At 35.5% G+C, this 15,092-nt stretch overlaps 1 protein-coding gene across 1 annotated transcript in view; it reads left to right on the forward strand.

The window, feature by feature from the left end:
• LOC145255822 (uncharacterized) overlaps positions 1–15,092 on the forward strand; it is a 382,839-nt gene that overhangs the window by 363,000 nt on the left and 4,747 nt on the right. Inside the window, exons 10-12 of the mRNA XM_080114540.1 lie at positions 10,005–10,104; positions 11,966–12,049; positions 14,944–15,092. The exon at positions 14,944–15,092 is cut by the window's right edge and continues 4,747 nt beyond it. Coding sequence (XP_079970666.1) covers positions 10,005–10,104; positions 11,966–12,049; positions 14,944–14,966 — 207 coding nt within the window. The 3' untranslated portion in view covers positions 14,967–15,092. The remainder of the gene's footprint in view (positions 1–10,004; positions 10,105–11,965; positions 12,050–14,943) is intronic.

Consider the following 15,092-nt stretch of genomic DNA (forward strand, 5'->3'; position numbering starts at 1 on the left):
TGACCTAGCGCCATATGATTACTACCACTTTCTGGATAATCATCTGCGCTTAAAATCCTTTACTGAGGAAGCAGACTTGCGTGAAGCCCTCATGAAGTTTGCGTTTTAACCTTCGAGTTCTATCGCAAGGTGATTGAAAAGATGGAAACGCATAAGAAGGTGTTAGGGTTAGGGTTAGGGTTAGGTGTTGGATGCAGATGAATACTGTGAATCGTTTTCTTTCCTTAAAAAAGAACAAAACTTATATGCTTACGTTGTGTAGTGTTGAGGCAAACGGACAAATACAGAAATCTTTTTTTTTTTTAATTGTTATAACATATTAAACCCCAGATAAAGCACAGTGCCACTTTGATGTAGGAGGCTACTATCAGAGAAAATAAGTTGCTGGGACACTATGTAAGGGGTTGAGCAGCAAGATGTCTGTTCATATTACACTTGAACTTCTGCATGTCAGTACAATTGAGAAAGCAGGATCCCGGAAATTAATCCAAAAGTCTAGCAGTTCTGGAGAGGAAACTATTAGAGTAAAAAACTTTCTTACATCTAGGGGTCTCTACTGTGTAGGAGTGGGACTTTGCTGCTTGTCGGGTTTGTAGGGGGGGGCGGTTCATCAGGATTTTATTTGTGTTGGACTTGAAGACATCCAGGTTGAAGTCGGGAGGGAAACAGGCAAGCGGAACAGAGTTCCACAGGCGTGCAGTTCTAAGAAAGAAGCTTTGTTCGTGGTATCTACGTTTTGATTTAGGCACAGATAGGGAGTGGGAAAAATTATTGACGGTGGTTTCAGCTAGTCGGGTGTTTTTTGAGAAAGATTGGCGAGGGGGGGACCAGAGAATGGAGCTCAGACGAGCACCTGCCATGGAAATAACGATAGAACAATGACAGGCTCGCTACGTCTCTTCTGTGGGAGAGAGGTTGCAGGGTAGAGAAAAGGGCATCCCCCACCAAGCCACGGAGTCTATTTTGTACTCTGTCAAGGCAGGATAGGCTGTTTTTAGCAGCCCCCGCCCAGATGTGGCAGCAGTACTCTATCTTTGGGCGTACTTGGCTTTTATATAGATAGAGAATTGCATCATTAGTGAGATATCTTCTGGAGCAGTAGAAGGATCCCACCATTTTCCCAGCGAGCTTAGATGACAGTTCAGGGCCTATCAGGTTAGCGACTCTCTTTTGAACCCTGTCCAGAAGTGAGAGACTTGTAGCCAATGCACCAGCCCAAATGTGACAACACTACTCATTACATGGGCTAAAGGTGGACGTCGATGGGACAGAGATTGAAGCTTAGATGACAGTTCAGGAGCTATCGAATTGGATAGTGTTGAACGGCAGACGCAGGAACATTGCATTACGCAAGCAGTTGACTGCTTATTATAACAAAAAAAAAAAATCCTATCCAAATTTTTTTTTTGTTGCCTTATACTAATTTCGTCAGGACTTTCCGAGTTCAAAATCTCAGCATGACTAAGGCATAACGAGAGTGTTAGCGATGAACACTACCATGAAACGATTGAAAACGATTGGTGAAAAAGGGTAGAGTTTTATTACAAAAGCAGACGTCTCTACAAGTCTTTGTTGCCAGTGGACTTGGAGATGGTTATGTTGTAGTCAGCGGTGAAACAGTCCCGTAGTATTACTTCCATAGATGTTGATGTCCTAAAACGAAACTCTGTCAAACGTGGCTTTCCTCAACAAAAACAATCGATAGAATAAGTTTAATAGAATAAATGTAATGTTAGGATTTAATGTCCTAATTCTTTGAATCTGGTAGAACGACCATTCTCAATTGTATTTACTTTGGCGGAACTTTGTCTTTAAAAGTGACATTTTACCAAGTAAGCTGAGAATTTTCTTATTGACAAAGGTAACCGATACACAAACCTACAATCAATGTATTATATCTACCATCCACCTAATTTTAAACAACCCTATATATATATATATATATATATATATATATATATATATATATATATATGTATATATATATATATACGTCTATAAAAGGCTGAGATATGGAATAGCTAGGACTATCACAACAGCATATTCTTATCATTGTTTTGACTCTCGAGTATATATCCGACACAATTAGACACAGTAAATCAACCGAGAACCACATTACTCTATATAAAAGCATGTAAGATATCAACGGATACACACTCGAGAGTCAAAACAATGAAAAGAATATGCTGTAGTAATAACATTTATCTCCTCATATCACACACACACACACACACACACACACACACACACACACACACACACACACACACACATATATACATTGTTATATATATATATATATATATATATATATATATATATATATTGTTCAAAGCAAGGAATAAATGGAAATAAATTCACCTTCAAAGAAGTCATACAATGTATTCGAAAAACAATTTTATTTTATTAGCTAATTATTCCAGCCTGGTTATATATAGGCACGGGTCTATCTATCTATCTATCTATCTATCTATTTATGAGGTGCCTTCAATAAGTTTCCAGACTTCTTTTTGTACAGGCATTTAAAATCGTCGTAGACTCTTGAAAATTCACTATGTTATTGATATAATCTCATTAGATGATTTATTAATTCTTATGATTTCAGGTCAAAATGAACAGCTACAGCAGGAATTTGAATGCATCCTACTAAAGCCTGATTATCACAGCCAGTGAATTTCAAAAACGACATCTAGACGTTTTATAATCAGTTCTTAATGCTGCAATATTTTAAGTTATAAATTTATTATATTTTTTACTAGAATATCTTCTTTTCTTTTCCATGTTTAAGCTTAGCCATATTACTTTTCATGCTCGCATTTTTCTATTGTAATATTACATGCATCATTAATACGTTTATTGTTATTTGATGTTATTAGTCATTTTATATCAACACAAAATTTCTTATTAATATTTTTTTATTATGTGTTTTTTTTTAGTCATCATTTTGTTATTTCATTCAATTATTGCCCAGAAGTAATTTCATTTGTTTTTTAAGTAACGCCTTCAGTCATATAAAGTCCTTTTCAAGCGTTTTTTTTTGTTATTGTTAATCATTTTTCCGTAGAAGATATAACAATCTCTCAATCTCAGTCGAGGTGTTGATCGCGGATAGCTTGATTGTTTTTAGCTGCGACACACGTGGCTTCGGTGACATTGGTGAATGAAATAACATTAGCACTTTTGAGATACCATTTGAAATTTGAGATATTAGTAGAAATTTAACAAAATCAAAAACCGATTTATTTTTATATATTATTTTAATTGGAATTCATTATTGAGATGAGTATTATTTATATTAATTTATTGAAATTAATAAATAAAATGAATAAATTAATATAAATAATACTCATCTCAATAATGAATTCCAATTAAAAATAATATATATACCATTCGATACGGACTCGACCATGGAAGATCAGATAATAAATAAACGTGGATTTATAAGATCAAAATATCCAACCTTGACCGACCTTCGGGGCCCATGGTGCAGTTGATAGAAACGTTGAATCTCTACGATTCCAGATGAGAATTGTCTGAAGATAGCGGTTTCAATCCTACCCAAAGCCGGCCAGAAGCTTACTTGGCGAAAAACGTGGTGAGACGACAACAACTACGGACGGTAGTGATTGCTGAGAATGCAGTTAAGAGATTCGTCGCGGTTATCACCTGACGAAAGCCAGAGGAATAGTTGGCCGAAACGTCGTGAAACAACAACAAAGAAAGATGAGAATAATAGTCCGTTATAAACGATTTGTTTTTATTGTATATTTTTGTGCTATTGCAGCAAAACAAAATTTGTTGTTGAATTTGTGATTTCACTGTATTCTGTTTTCATTATTTTGTTGGTTTATTTTATTAAACCATCTTTTAAACATCATTTCATTCGTTTATTTTCAAATCTCGCTGCCATCTGGTCGCCATTTTGTTTTGATGTCTCTTCTTTTTCCCAACTAAAATTTCATTTTTGCAGACAAAAAGCGAAGGCGCCGAATTATACGAAGATTATGATATTGATTCTCCTCTAGAAGATTCATATCTCGAAAAGGAAAACGTTACCGTCATGTATTCGCAAAACAACGACCCCTATGCCCATCCCAATGCTTACCCACAATCCTCGGTTTCAGTACCGGATGTGAATGCATACCAAGGACAATGGTATACTACCCACCACCATCCAGGTTATTATGGAGGTTACGACCCGAACTATTATTACGGCTGCAACCAGCAAAGTACAGGATCGGTAGATTTATCATATTCAACATCATACGTGCAGACGACCGAATATAACCAACACAATATGTCATACAATCAAAGTCAGTACGGCTCTTTGAACAAGGCCTATTCTTACGACGCCTTGAATCAATACGAAACAACCTCAGCTGCAGAATTAAATCCCAAAGTCAGCGATCTTTCCCTGTCGCCGAAACATAGGGAGTTCTCCGATTCGAAATCGACGTCTCCGAAATCTCCCCGATTCATCCGGGTTTTACCAGCATCGAGCTCAAACGGGCCCTCGCCAGAATCTTCCCCTAGAAAAAGCGACATTTCAGTTTCACCGGCGTCTTCGATTCCTGCCTCACCAGCGTCTACCGCATCTTACCGTGCAGCTTCCTCACCGGCCGATTCCCCTGTTGTCACGCAGAAACCGCCCCAGAAAGGAATGCCGTCCTTTTCGCTCAGCAATGCCGAAAGTCACTCCGACGGACGCTTGAAACGCTACTCCAGCAAACCGATGTACGTTCGCGTCCTCCCGCCTCCCAATTTACCCAATAAGTTGAGTCCGCGCAAAAGACGGGAATACACAGATCTGTCGCCGCAGAACAGTCCTAGCCGCATCCCAGTTGCCATCAAAGAAGCGAGCAACCAATCAACTCCTAAATCTCTCAAGAATCGGTTATTTGGTCGAAAGAACGAGGGTTCGGAATCGAATGAGTCAGAAGACTCGAACAAAAGATCCAAATCGAAATATAAGCTCAGGATCCCAGTCAGCCCCAAATTTTCGCCGTTCAAGAAAAGAGAAAAACCGACGAAGGAAAGCCAATCCGACGATGAAAGTAATTCGAGCCTATCTGCTCCTGCGACCCCGAAACACAACGTGGACAATACCGAGAAGAAATCACCAGAGAAGGGTCCCTATTATAGAATATTAAGGAGTCCTTTAAAAGGAAAAGCGCGAGTTAAAGGGGTGACAGGCCCATCCTATTCTATGACTTTCCCGACTCAAGAAGTGTTTGAACGCAGAGCGAAATTACGTCCAGTTATGAGCCATGATCAGACCACACCCGAAAAAACAACAAATATTTTGAAACGTGGAAGAAGGGTAGGAATTTGCACCACATAGAATTTTAGAGTTTATCCCTTATAGCTTTAGAGTTAGTTGCCCTCAAACACCAAATGCACGCACTTGCTATATATATATATATATATATATATATATATATATATATATATATATATATATAAGTGAGAATATGTCTGCGAAGACACTTCTCAGCCTATATTCTCAACGGATTTTTGATCTACAGACTTTAAATTTGATATATAGCATATTCAGACATGTGGAACACTTTCTAATCGGGTTTCATCCGCAAAAAGGGTTGCTAAGGGTCAAAATGGACAAATTGGCACGTGGGATTCATCGGATTTTTTATCTGTTTGCAAACTGTTTCACGAATGTGCATGCGTGCGTGGTTCACATTACAGATTATTTATGTTGAGAATAAGTACGTTTGAAAACACATTTTAAAGATCGTGACAAGCTGGCCTAATGGTTATGATACTTGACTCACCGTTTTTTAGGTTTTGGTTTTCAGCTTGTATATTTTTTATTATTTACAAGAAGTGAACTGTTTCGAAAAAACATAATACTCACTTGCACATGTCTTAGTTTCTTTCCATTTTTTTGGACTTCATTTTTAAAGAAATTGAATGTTACGTGTAACACATACGGAATTTTTATTTATAATAAATAAGTATCCTGTATTAATTTAAATTTAATATTTATGTGTATTTTACGACCGGGAAAGCCGGGCAAGCTGGGCAAGCTGGGCAAGCCGGGCGGCCTGCTAATATATAGAGCTCGGCGAATACTCGGCGGATGGTGGCGATCAGGCTAGCTTTGGTGTTGTGGGAGGTCATGTTGGTTATGTTCTCGATGTATGATTGGTTGGTTGGTTGTTTTTGTTTTACGGCATATCAACCCTTTTCAGGTTATTTAATGCCGAATCCAGTGATTTTGAAGAACAATTTTTTAATAGAATATATATATATATATATATATATATATATATATATATATATATATATATATTCTATATATTAAGTCGGTTTCTGTTTAACCCATAGTTGGGACCAGTGAGGGAAGGTTAGAAAGTTGTAGCAATTCTTTTGAAGCCAAGCCTGGGTCTCTTTGGACTTGTGGGCCGACAAAATCCTGTTGCCACACCCAGGTTTTGCCAGCGGCTACCTGATTGCACAAGCGGATCATCATACTCTTCAGCACGTCCAGGTACAATTTTGTATTGTGTTTCAAGCCGACTTTGAAGATGCAAGGTGGCTCTTACCTGAAACCCAACCAATAACCATAACTGTGACCGGAAACTTTGTTGAACTGTGCCCTCAAGCATTGAACCGTCTGAATTTGCATTTTGAGGGTGCTTGTTATCATAACTTGGATCCGTAGAGAGCATGAGTTGTACGGCGGCGCATCTCCGCTTTCGCTCGTTAAACATTGTGTCACTTTCAGACATAATAGAAAGCTCCTATCGCTGTTGCAATTTGTACACAACTGGCCAACTAGTAAATGATCTTTAACAAAGAAAGAAAACCGGTTTTCATCAAACGGACATGGAATCATGTCGTCTTTTCTAGGGCGACCATTTTATCGTTCCACTTGTATAATATATATGTTTATGAAAGTGTGTGTTATATGTATCTATTTGCTGATGACACCAAACTCTATAACAGACATGAGGGTAAAACAAATGTACACATATTAAAGTCAATGGCAAGAACTCTAGAAAACGATCTTTTAAGTGGAATGTGCTCATCAGTGGATGGTAATATTTAATTCTACTAAAACTAGGCCCCTTTCCTTTAACAACTATAATAAACCCTCTCAACCACCGATTGCCATAACAAATAACACTCTACCTGAGAGCACATGTTTCAAACTCCTTGGCCTAAAATTCACAGGCAACATGAATTGGAACAAATATATTGAGGACGTTGCCATGGTGCTGTAAGGAATGTGAGTTCCCTCTATCGTGCGAGAAAATTACTCAAAGCAAAGCCACAAGCGCCCCTGCATGATATATCGTTGACACATATGTAGCGCACGATATTAGTCATTCACTCTTAGACAGGGTCCAAAAAGAGGAGTCGCATATCTAATAGATCCAGCAGTCTTGGCTACGCTCCAGCCCCTATTGCCCTACTGCAATGTCGCATCTTCGTACCTATTTTAAAAGTACTTTAATGAAATGTGCTTTGATGAACTGAAAACACTCAGCAAAATCCCACCCCTTCGCTGTTGAAGTCCATAGATGCCGGAAAGCCTTGGACTGCTGAACTTAAAAATTTCCATCCTGTTTTCTGTTTTTCCTGACTGTACCAACATGCAGAAGTTTAACTGCAATGTGAACAGACATCTCGTTGATCAACCCTATTCAGCAGCCATTTACATTCAAGTAGCAATATGCCTTGATATATATATATATATATATATATATATATATATATATATATATATATATATGATAAGATAACTCAATACGCACTTGACCCATCACCAACGGCACAGTTTTATCTCCTTCAAATTCTTTATGTATCGGAATCTTTATTGTTTTTGTATGATGCAATACATTTTGGTTTAATCTATTATAGATCATTTCTACAGTTATGTGACCTTGTCGATGTGTGTGGAAAAGGTTTCTACCATCAGCTCTCTGAATATTTGGTCTATAGAGTTGAAATTTGATATATAGCGCATTTAAACCTGTAGCTCACTTTCGCTTTGATTTTTAGCCGGTAAAATAGGTGCCAAGGAGTAAAAATTAGAGAGAAAAAAAAATTGATCTTGTCCTGGCGTAAGTCAACTATACAAGCTTTTTTTTTTTCTGCGCATGCGCTAATTAAACGTTACAGGTTAAACAACGTCATTTTTTTTTAGTTCATTGTATGCTTATGAATTTTGATGATATGCTTATAGATAAGTCTACAGTTTTAGTTTAGATTCTAACTAATTTAAGACGAGTATTTTTTTTTACTTTTGAAATCACCACTATATATTAGGTACAATATAATAATCAATAGAGAATTGGTTTATATATTATTCCTTAATTGAAATTCATTTTTGAGATGAGCATTATATATTAATTTATTTTTATTTCGGACTATTATTCTCATCTTTATTAGTTGTTGTTTTCATCTTTATTGGTTGTTGATTTTTCATGACGTTTCGGCCAACTATTCCTCTACGGATGGCAGTGATTACTGAGAATGCAGTTAGGAGATTCGAGGTTCCTATCCGTCGCGGTTACCACTTGACGAAGGCCAGAGGAATAGTTGGACGAAACGTCGCGAAGAAACAACAACCAATAAAGATGAAAACAACAACTAATAAAGATGAGAATAATAGTCCGAAATAAAAATAAATTAATATATATAATGCTCATCTCAAAAATGAATTTCAATTAAGGAATAATATATATACCAATCGGTACGGACCCGACCATGGAAGATCAGATAATAAATAAACGTGGATTTATAAGATCAAAGAATCCAACCTTGATCGCCCGGGCCCGTGGCGCAGTTGATAGAGACGTTGAATCTCTACTGTTCCAGATGGACATTGTCTGAAGATAGCGGTTTCAATCCTACCCAAAGCCAGCCAGAGGTTTACTTGGCCAAAAACGTGGTAAGACGACGACGACAACAACTACGGATGACAGTGATTGCTGAGAATGCAGTTAGGAGATGAGAATAATAGTCCGAAATAAAAATAAATTAATAGAAACTTGGCTCTTTAAAAATAAATATCAAAATTTGCACGAGTTAAAAAATTTAACCGTATTTTACGATCGGGACACGCCGGGCGGCCTGCTAGTATTCAATAAAAATACATTCATTAATTTAACCACTAATCGCGCTTAGTGTTAATATTTTTTTTTCTTTGTATTTCACTCACTGGTGTTCATTGTCGAAACAGTTTGTACTTCGATTTGGTAGCCTTCCTGGTCAGATGTTACTTTTTTTTTTTTAAGTAGGTTATAATTTTTTTTTTTTTTTTTACACAGTGATCACCACTTATTAAGGCCCGGAAGCCACTCAGGGATAAGGGTTATTGCAAGTACATTACGTTAGTGTGGAGATTTGATGGAGTGTTTACTTAAGGGGGCGGTTCATTAGGAATTTGTTAACATTAGACTTGAAGACATCCAAGTTGTAGTCCGGAGGGAAGCAGGCAGACGGAACAGAGTTCCACAGGCGTGCAGTTCTAAGAAAGAAGCTTTGTTCATGGAATCCGCGTCTTGATTTAGGCACAGATATAGAGTGGGGGAAATTTTTCACAGTGGATTCAGCTAGACGGGTGTTTTTCGTGAAAGATTGGCGAGGGGGGACCAGGGATTGGAGTTCAGACGAGCACCTGCCATGAAAATAACGATAAAACAAGGATAGGCTCGCAACGTCTCTTCTGTGAGAGAGGGGTTGCAGGGTAGAGAAAAGGGCATCCCCCACTTAGCCACGAAGTCTATTTTGTACTCTGTCAAGGCATGATAGGCTGTTTTTGGCAGCTCCTGCCCAGATATGGCAACAGTATTCCATCCTTGGACGTACTTGGCTTTTATATAGATAGAGAATTGCATCAGTAGTGAGATATCATTTATAATATCATTTATAGTTATAATTTTTTTCTATTTTTGTTGTTTTTTATTTGTCTTTTTTTTTGTTTGTTTGTTTTGCGAATAAGGCACTTCATGTTGTTGTTGCATTTTTTTTTTCAGATTGAAGACAGCAGCTCATCAAAGGGGATCACAGATGATGGATCACCCAAGGCAGTACAACCGGCTTGGAGACATCAACTTAAAAACCGGACATCATCAGGTAAACAGCGAGTTCTTTTTTTCTCTCTCTCTCTCTTTCTCTCTCTCTCTCTTTCTTTCGCACACACACACACACACACACACACACACACACACACACACACACACACACACACACACACACACACATGTAATAATATGAATAAATACGTCTCATCAAAAATAAGGGCGATCCATTCATATAGATATATAGAAACACAAAAAGAGCTTATAGCTCTTAAAAAACCGCTAAAGCAGCGGAAAAATAAACACTAACAGCATTTCGAAGTTGTTAATATCGCTAAAAAATGCCAACAACAAATCTTAACTTTATAAGCGATAAAAAAATTAAAGTGGGGATCGATCGTGATTCATTGGTAACGTATGAGAGTGCCGGTACTAATGTTATGAGTTCGATCCTAACCTGTGCTGACGACGGCTATAAACCAGAAACACTAGGTATATTTTATGCACGTAAAATAATATTTAATAATAATAATAATAATAATAATATATATATATATATATATATATATATATATATATATATATATAACTTTTTAAATTCTTATCATTTTTTATTTCGTTCTAGCTGGGATAGCAGACATTCACCGCGATCTCATATATTCCAACCTAGAGATCTCTTTAAAGATTTTAGCCGCCCTTTAACGTTTATAACTCTTTTTCCTTTAGTCGTTCTGTTTTATGGGGGGGGGGGAACATTGATCTATGAGGAGATAAGAGTAATTATAGAAATTTCACAACTAATCAACAAGAAAAGAAGACAAAGGTAATCGATAAAAGAAAACAAAGTTAGGAAAATGTATTCAGTCGATAAGAAGATCAAAAGAATCGATAAGAAGACAGAACTAATCGATAAGACGAAACTAATCGGGGAGAGGATCAAAGTACTCAATAAAAATAAGGAAAAATGATCGAATAAGACGATGGAAATAGTTTATAAGAAAAAACTAATTAATAAAAATTAATCGATAAAAAGAAAGCAAACTAATCGATAAAAAAAGAAAACAAACTAATCGGTAAAAAACAAGAATACAAACTAATCTATAGGAAAACGACGAAATTGTTCGATGAGACGAAGAAAACAAAACTAGTTGATAAAAGAAAGCGAAATAATCGATAAAAAGAAGGCGAAATAATCGATAAACAAAGAAGGCGAAATAATCGATAAACAAAGAAGGCAAAATAATCGATAAAAAAGAAGGCGAAATAATCGATAAACAAAGAAGGCAAAATAATCGATAAAAAAGAAGGCGAAATAATCGATAAAAAGAAGGCGAAATAATCGATAAACAAAGAAGGCGAAATAATCGATAAACAAAGAAGGCGAAATAATCGATAAACAAAGAAGGCGAAATAATCGATAAAAAGACGAAATAATCGATAAGAAAGACAACAAAGTTAATCAATAGGTGAAAAAAAAAAACAAACAAACTAATCTATAAGAAAAAGAAAAAAGAAAAAAGAAAACAAAATTAATCGGTTGAAAAATAAAACTATTCGGGGAGAAAAGGGAATAAAACTAACCGATAAGAAAACAAATCTAATCGATGAAAGAATAAAGACAAAACTAATCGATAAGAGAAAAAAACGTTCAAATTACTGAAAAAAGTTGACCCATTAACCTCACTAAAGGCCTTCAAACCGAAAGACAATAAAAAAGAAACAGTAAGGAGTAACAAATAGATATTTTAGAAGGCAACAAATGGATATTTTAAAAGGCAACAAATGGATATTCAGAAATCAGCGTTCAAATATTAGATTATACATAATACCATATATTTATATTTGTATCATTGTTTTTATTTAAATTAATTTTTTTTTTTTTTTTTACATCATAATTGTATTTGTTTTCCACTCAGGTGTTGGTGAACAAGGAGAAAAGAAATCCGCAGATAAACCGGATTGGATCAAGCAGGCCGAAGAAAGAAGAGCACGTTTGGCCCGTACGTACTTCCGTTTCATTTTTCTTTTTTTAACAGACGATCAAATCATAAATTTAGGGAGCTTTTATTACTCATCCTCTCCTAGGTTGGTTGGTTGGTTGTTTTTGTTTTACGGCATATCAACCCTTTTCGGGTTATTTAATGCCGAATCCAAAGATTTTGAAGAAAAGTTTTTTGAATAGAATATATTTGTTGTTTTCACGTCGGTTTCTATTTAACCCATAGTTGGGACCCTAACAGGTACTACCACTCCGGGTCAGAGTGGACCTGGGAGCAATGGTAATTAAAGGGTGGTTCCACACTCCCCAAAGCCCACAAGCTGGGGCCTCACCACTGGATATAGTTTAAGGTCATATCCAGGACCCCCATTGAGGGACTTTTACCCTCTGCAGGGGGGCAGTCGACGTATTCTAATGCCCCACCGACAGAGCCCCTTAACTAGGATTCAGTAATGTAACTTTAGAGGGTTTTTTTTCTCGCGTATTTAAAGAAGTACTCGTTTTATGATGTTAATTAAATTTTAATTAAAATTATTTTTTAATTTTTGTTGTGGCTTTGCCGGACGTTTATAATCAAAACACACATAGTTGCATAATTAACCAAAATTGTATTAATAAAAGTTTTTTTTATAGAAGTACACGTCATGATTTTGGAGCCATAACTGCCACACATCGCAGTATTTACTTCCTTCCCGCCGCAGAAAGATGTGACACAAGGTTAGAAGGTGGGTAGAATCAAATCAGTGCTCCTAAAGGAGGACCATTCTGGCCTATTAGAAATTGCCTGAATGGTTCCATTGGCATTCTTCGGCTAGGGCGCCTCAAGCAGTAAGCAATAAATTTACTCTACTTGAAAGATGTGGGGGAAAACCGGGGAAGGTGAACCTCCTAAGACTACCCAGAATGATTTCTTCTGATGAGAACATTGACTCTTGCAATTATTTCGTCTTGTAAATACTTAACCACTTCATATCATTTCATCTGGAATTTTAATGTTTGATTTTTAATTTATCTTTTTAATTTTCATTTCTTTTCCTCATTTTATGAACTCTTTGCGCGAAAAACCTTTTTTTTTGATTCATGACTAGTTTCCATATAATGATGTTTCAATCAGTGCAAGTACCAGCAAATTCATTGCTTCGCTATAATGTTCATTTATTTTTCCTCTGATGAGAAGGAGGCATTTCTTTGAAACTCCTCGGATTAAGGGCATTTTAATATATCTTATTTGAGTATCCTGTCGAACAATTCATATAAAATATTATTTACAATCTTAAATTTATGTTCTTTTAATACAAGTTCTATTTCATATCTTGATTTTATTAAGCTTTTATATTTGGTTAGAGTTACTATATAAATATTAATATTTATATTCACTTTAAGTTTACAGGATATTTTGACAAAAACTTGATTTTTACGTCTTGATTATATATATATATATATATATATATATATATATATATGCGTGTGTGTGTGTGTGTGTTTCGTAATAATTTCTATTTGTTCCTCTTAAGATCCGTTTTTGCCATTTCGCGGTCCAATGTTCGAACGTTCTGTTCGAGTGTAAACAGAAATTTGCCATAGCTACGAACGTTTTCAACTGCAGGAGGCGTCTTCAGGCGCGTGGCGAATTTAAAAAGAAAATGCGAGAAGCGAATTTATTGGAAAAGTCGACTAATATTGTTTAAATGCATGTGTTTCAACCTGTGTTCTCTGAAAAGAATGTTTTTAGGGAGCATTAAATTCACAATAGGCTTCAATTCGCATGCATATCCCATTCAAGGGAGGTAACAACGATAGATTTTTTGCAGTTCTTGTATGGAAATGTCGACGTTTTCTTGCATAAAACGCATTGTGTTCCAAATGGTCACCCATCCGGTGCTGATTGTGCTCAACATTGTTTCATTTTTGTGATCCAACGACAACTGGTATGCCAACGTTATTATATCGTATATACACGTTAATATGTCGTCTATACACGTTATTATATCCTATATACACGTTATTATATCGTATATACACGTTATTATATCCTATATACACGTTATTATATAATATATACACGTTATTATATCGTATATACACGTTATTATATCATATATACACGTTATTATATCGTATATACACGTTATTATATCATATATACACGTTATTATATCGTATATACACGTTATTATATCATATATACACGTTATTATATCCTATATACACGTTATTATATCGTATATACACGTTATTATATCCTATATACACGTTATTATATAATATATACACGTTATTATATCGTATATACACGTTATTATATCATATATACACGTTATTATATCATATATACGCGTTATTATATCATATATACACGTTATTATATTGTATATACACGTTATTATATCATATATACGCGTTATTATATCATATATACGCGTTATTATATCGTATATACACGTTATTATATCGTATATACACGTTATTATATCATATATACACGTTATTATATCATATATACACGTTATTATATCGTATATACACGTTATTATATCATATATACACGTTATTATATTGTATATACACGTTATTATATCATATATACGCGTTATTATATCATATATACACGTTATTATATTGTATATACACGTTATTATATCATATATACGCGTTATTATATCATATATACGCGTTATTATATCGTATATACACGTTATTATATCGTATATACACGTTATTATATCGTATATACACGTTATTATATAATATACACACGCCATGGACAACCGAAACATGGACAGTTATATGTTGACTGTTGCATTTCTATTGTATTTGTGCCAGTTTTTTTTTTATTTTTTTATTTTTTTTATCTATGTATCTATTTATTGATTTCCTTTCTTTTCAATCTTTTAGAGAACAAGCTGCTGGGAGAGTAAGCCTTTTCCCGGAGGCGATATAATTACGGAAGGCGCTGTTTGGATGCGGGCCTATGCATCCTGACCCAGACAGGATTACACAAGGACACAAATGGAGAAGAAGACCGGAAAAGCTATCCGCATTCG

This window comes from Euprymna scolopes, chromosome 31 (genome assembly GCF_053919585.1).
Source record: "Euprymna scolopes isolate OS-2025 chromosome 31, ASM5391958v1, whole genome shotgun sequence".
Lineage (NCBI taxonomy): Eukaryota > Metazoa > Mollusca > Cephalopoda > Sepiida > Sepiolidae > Euprymna > Euprymna scolopes.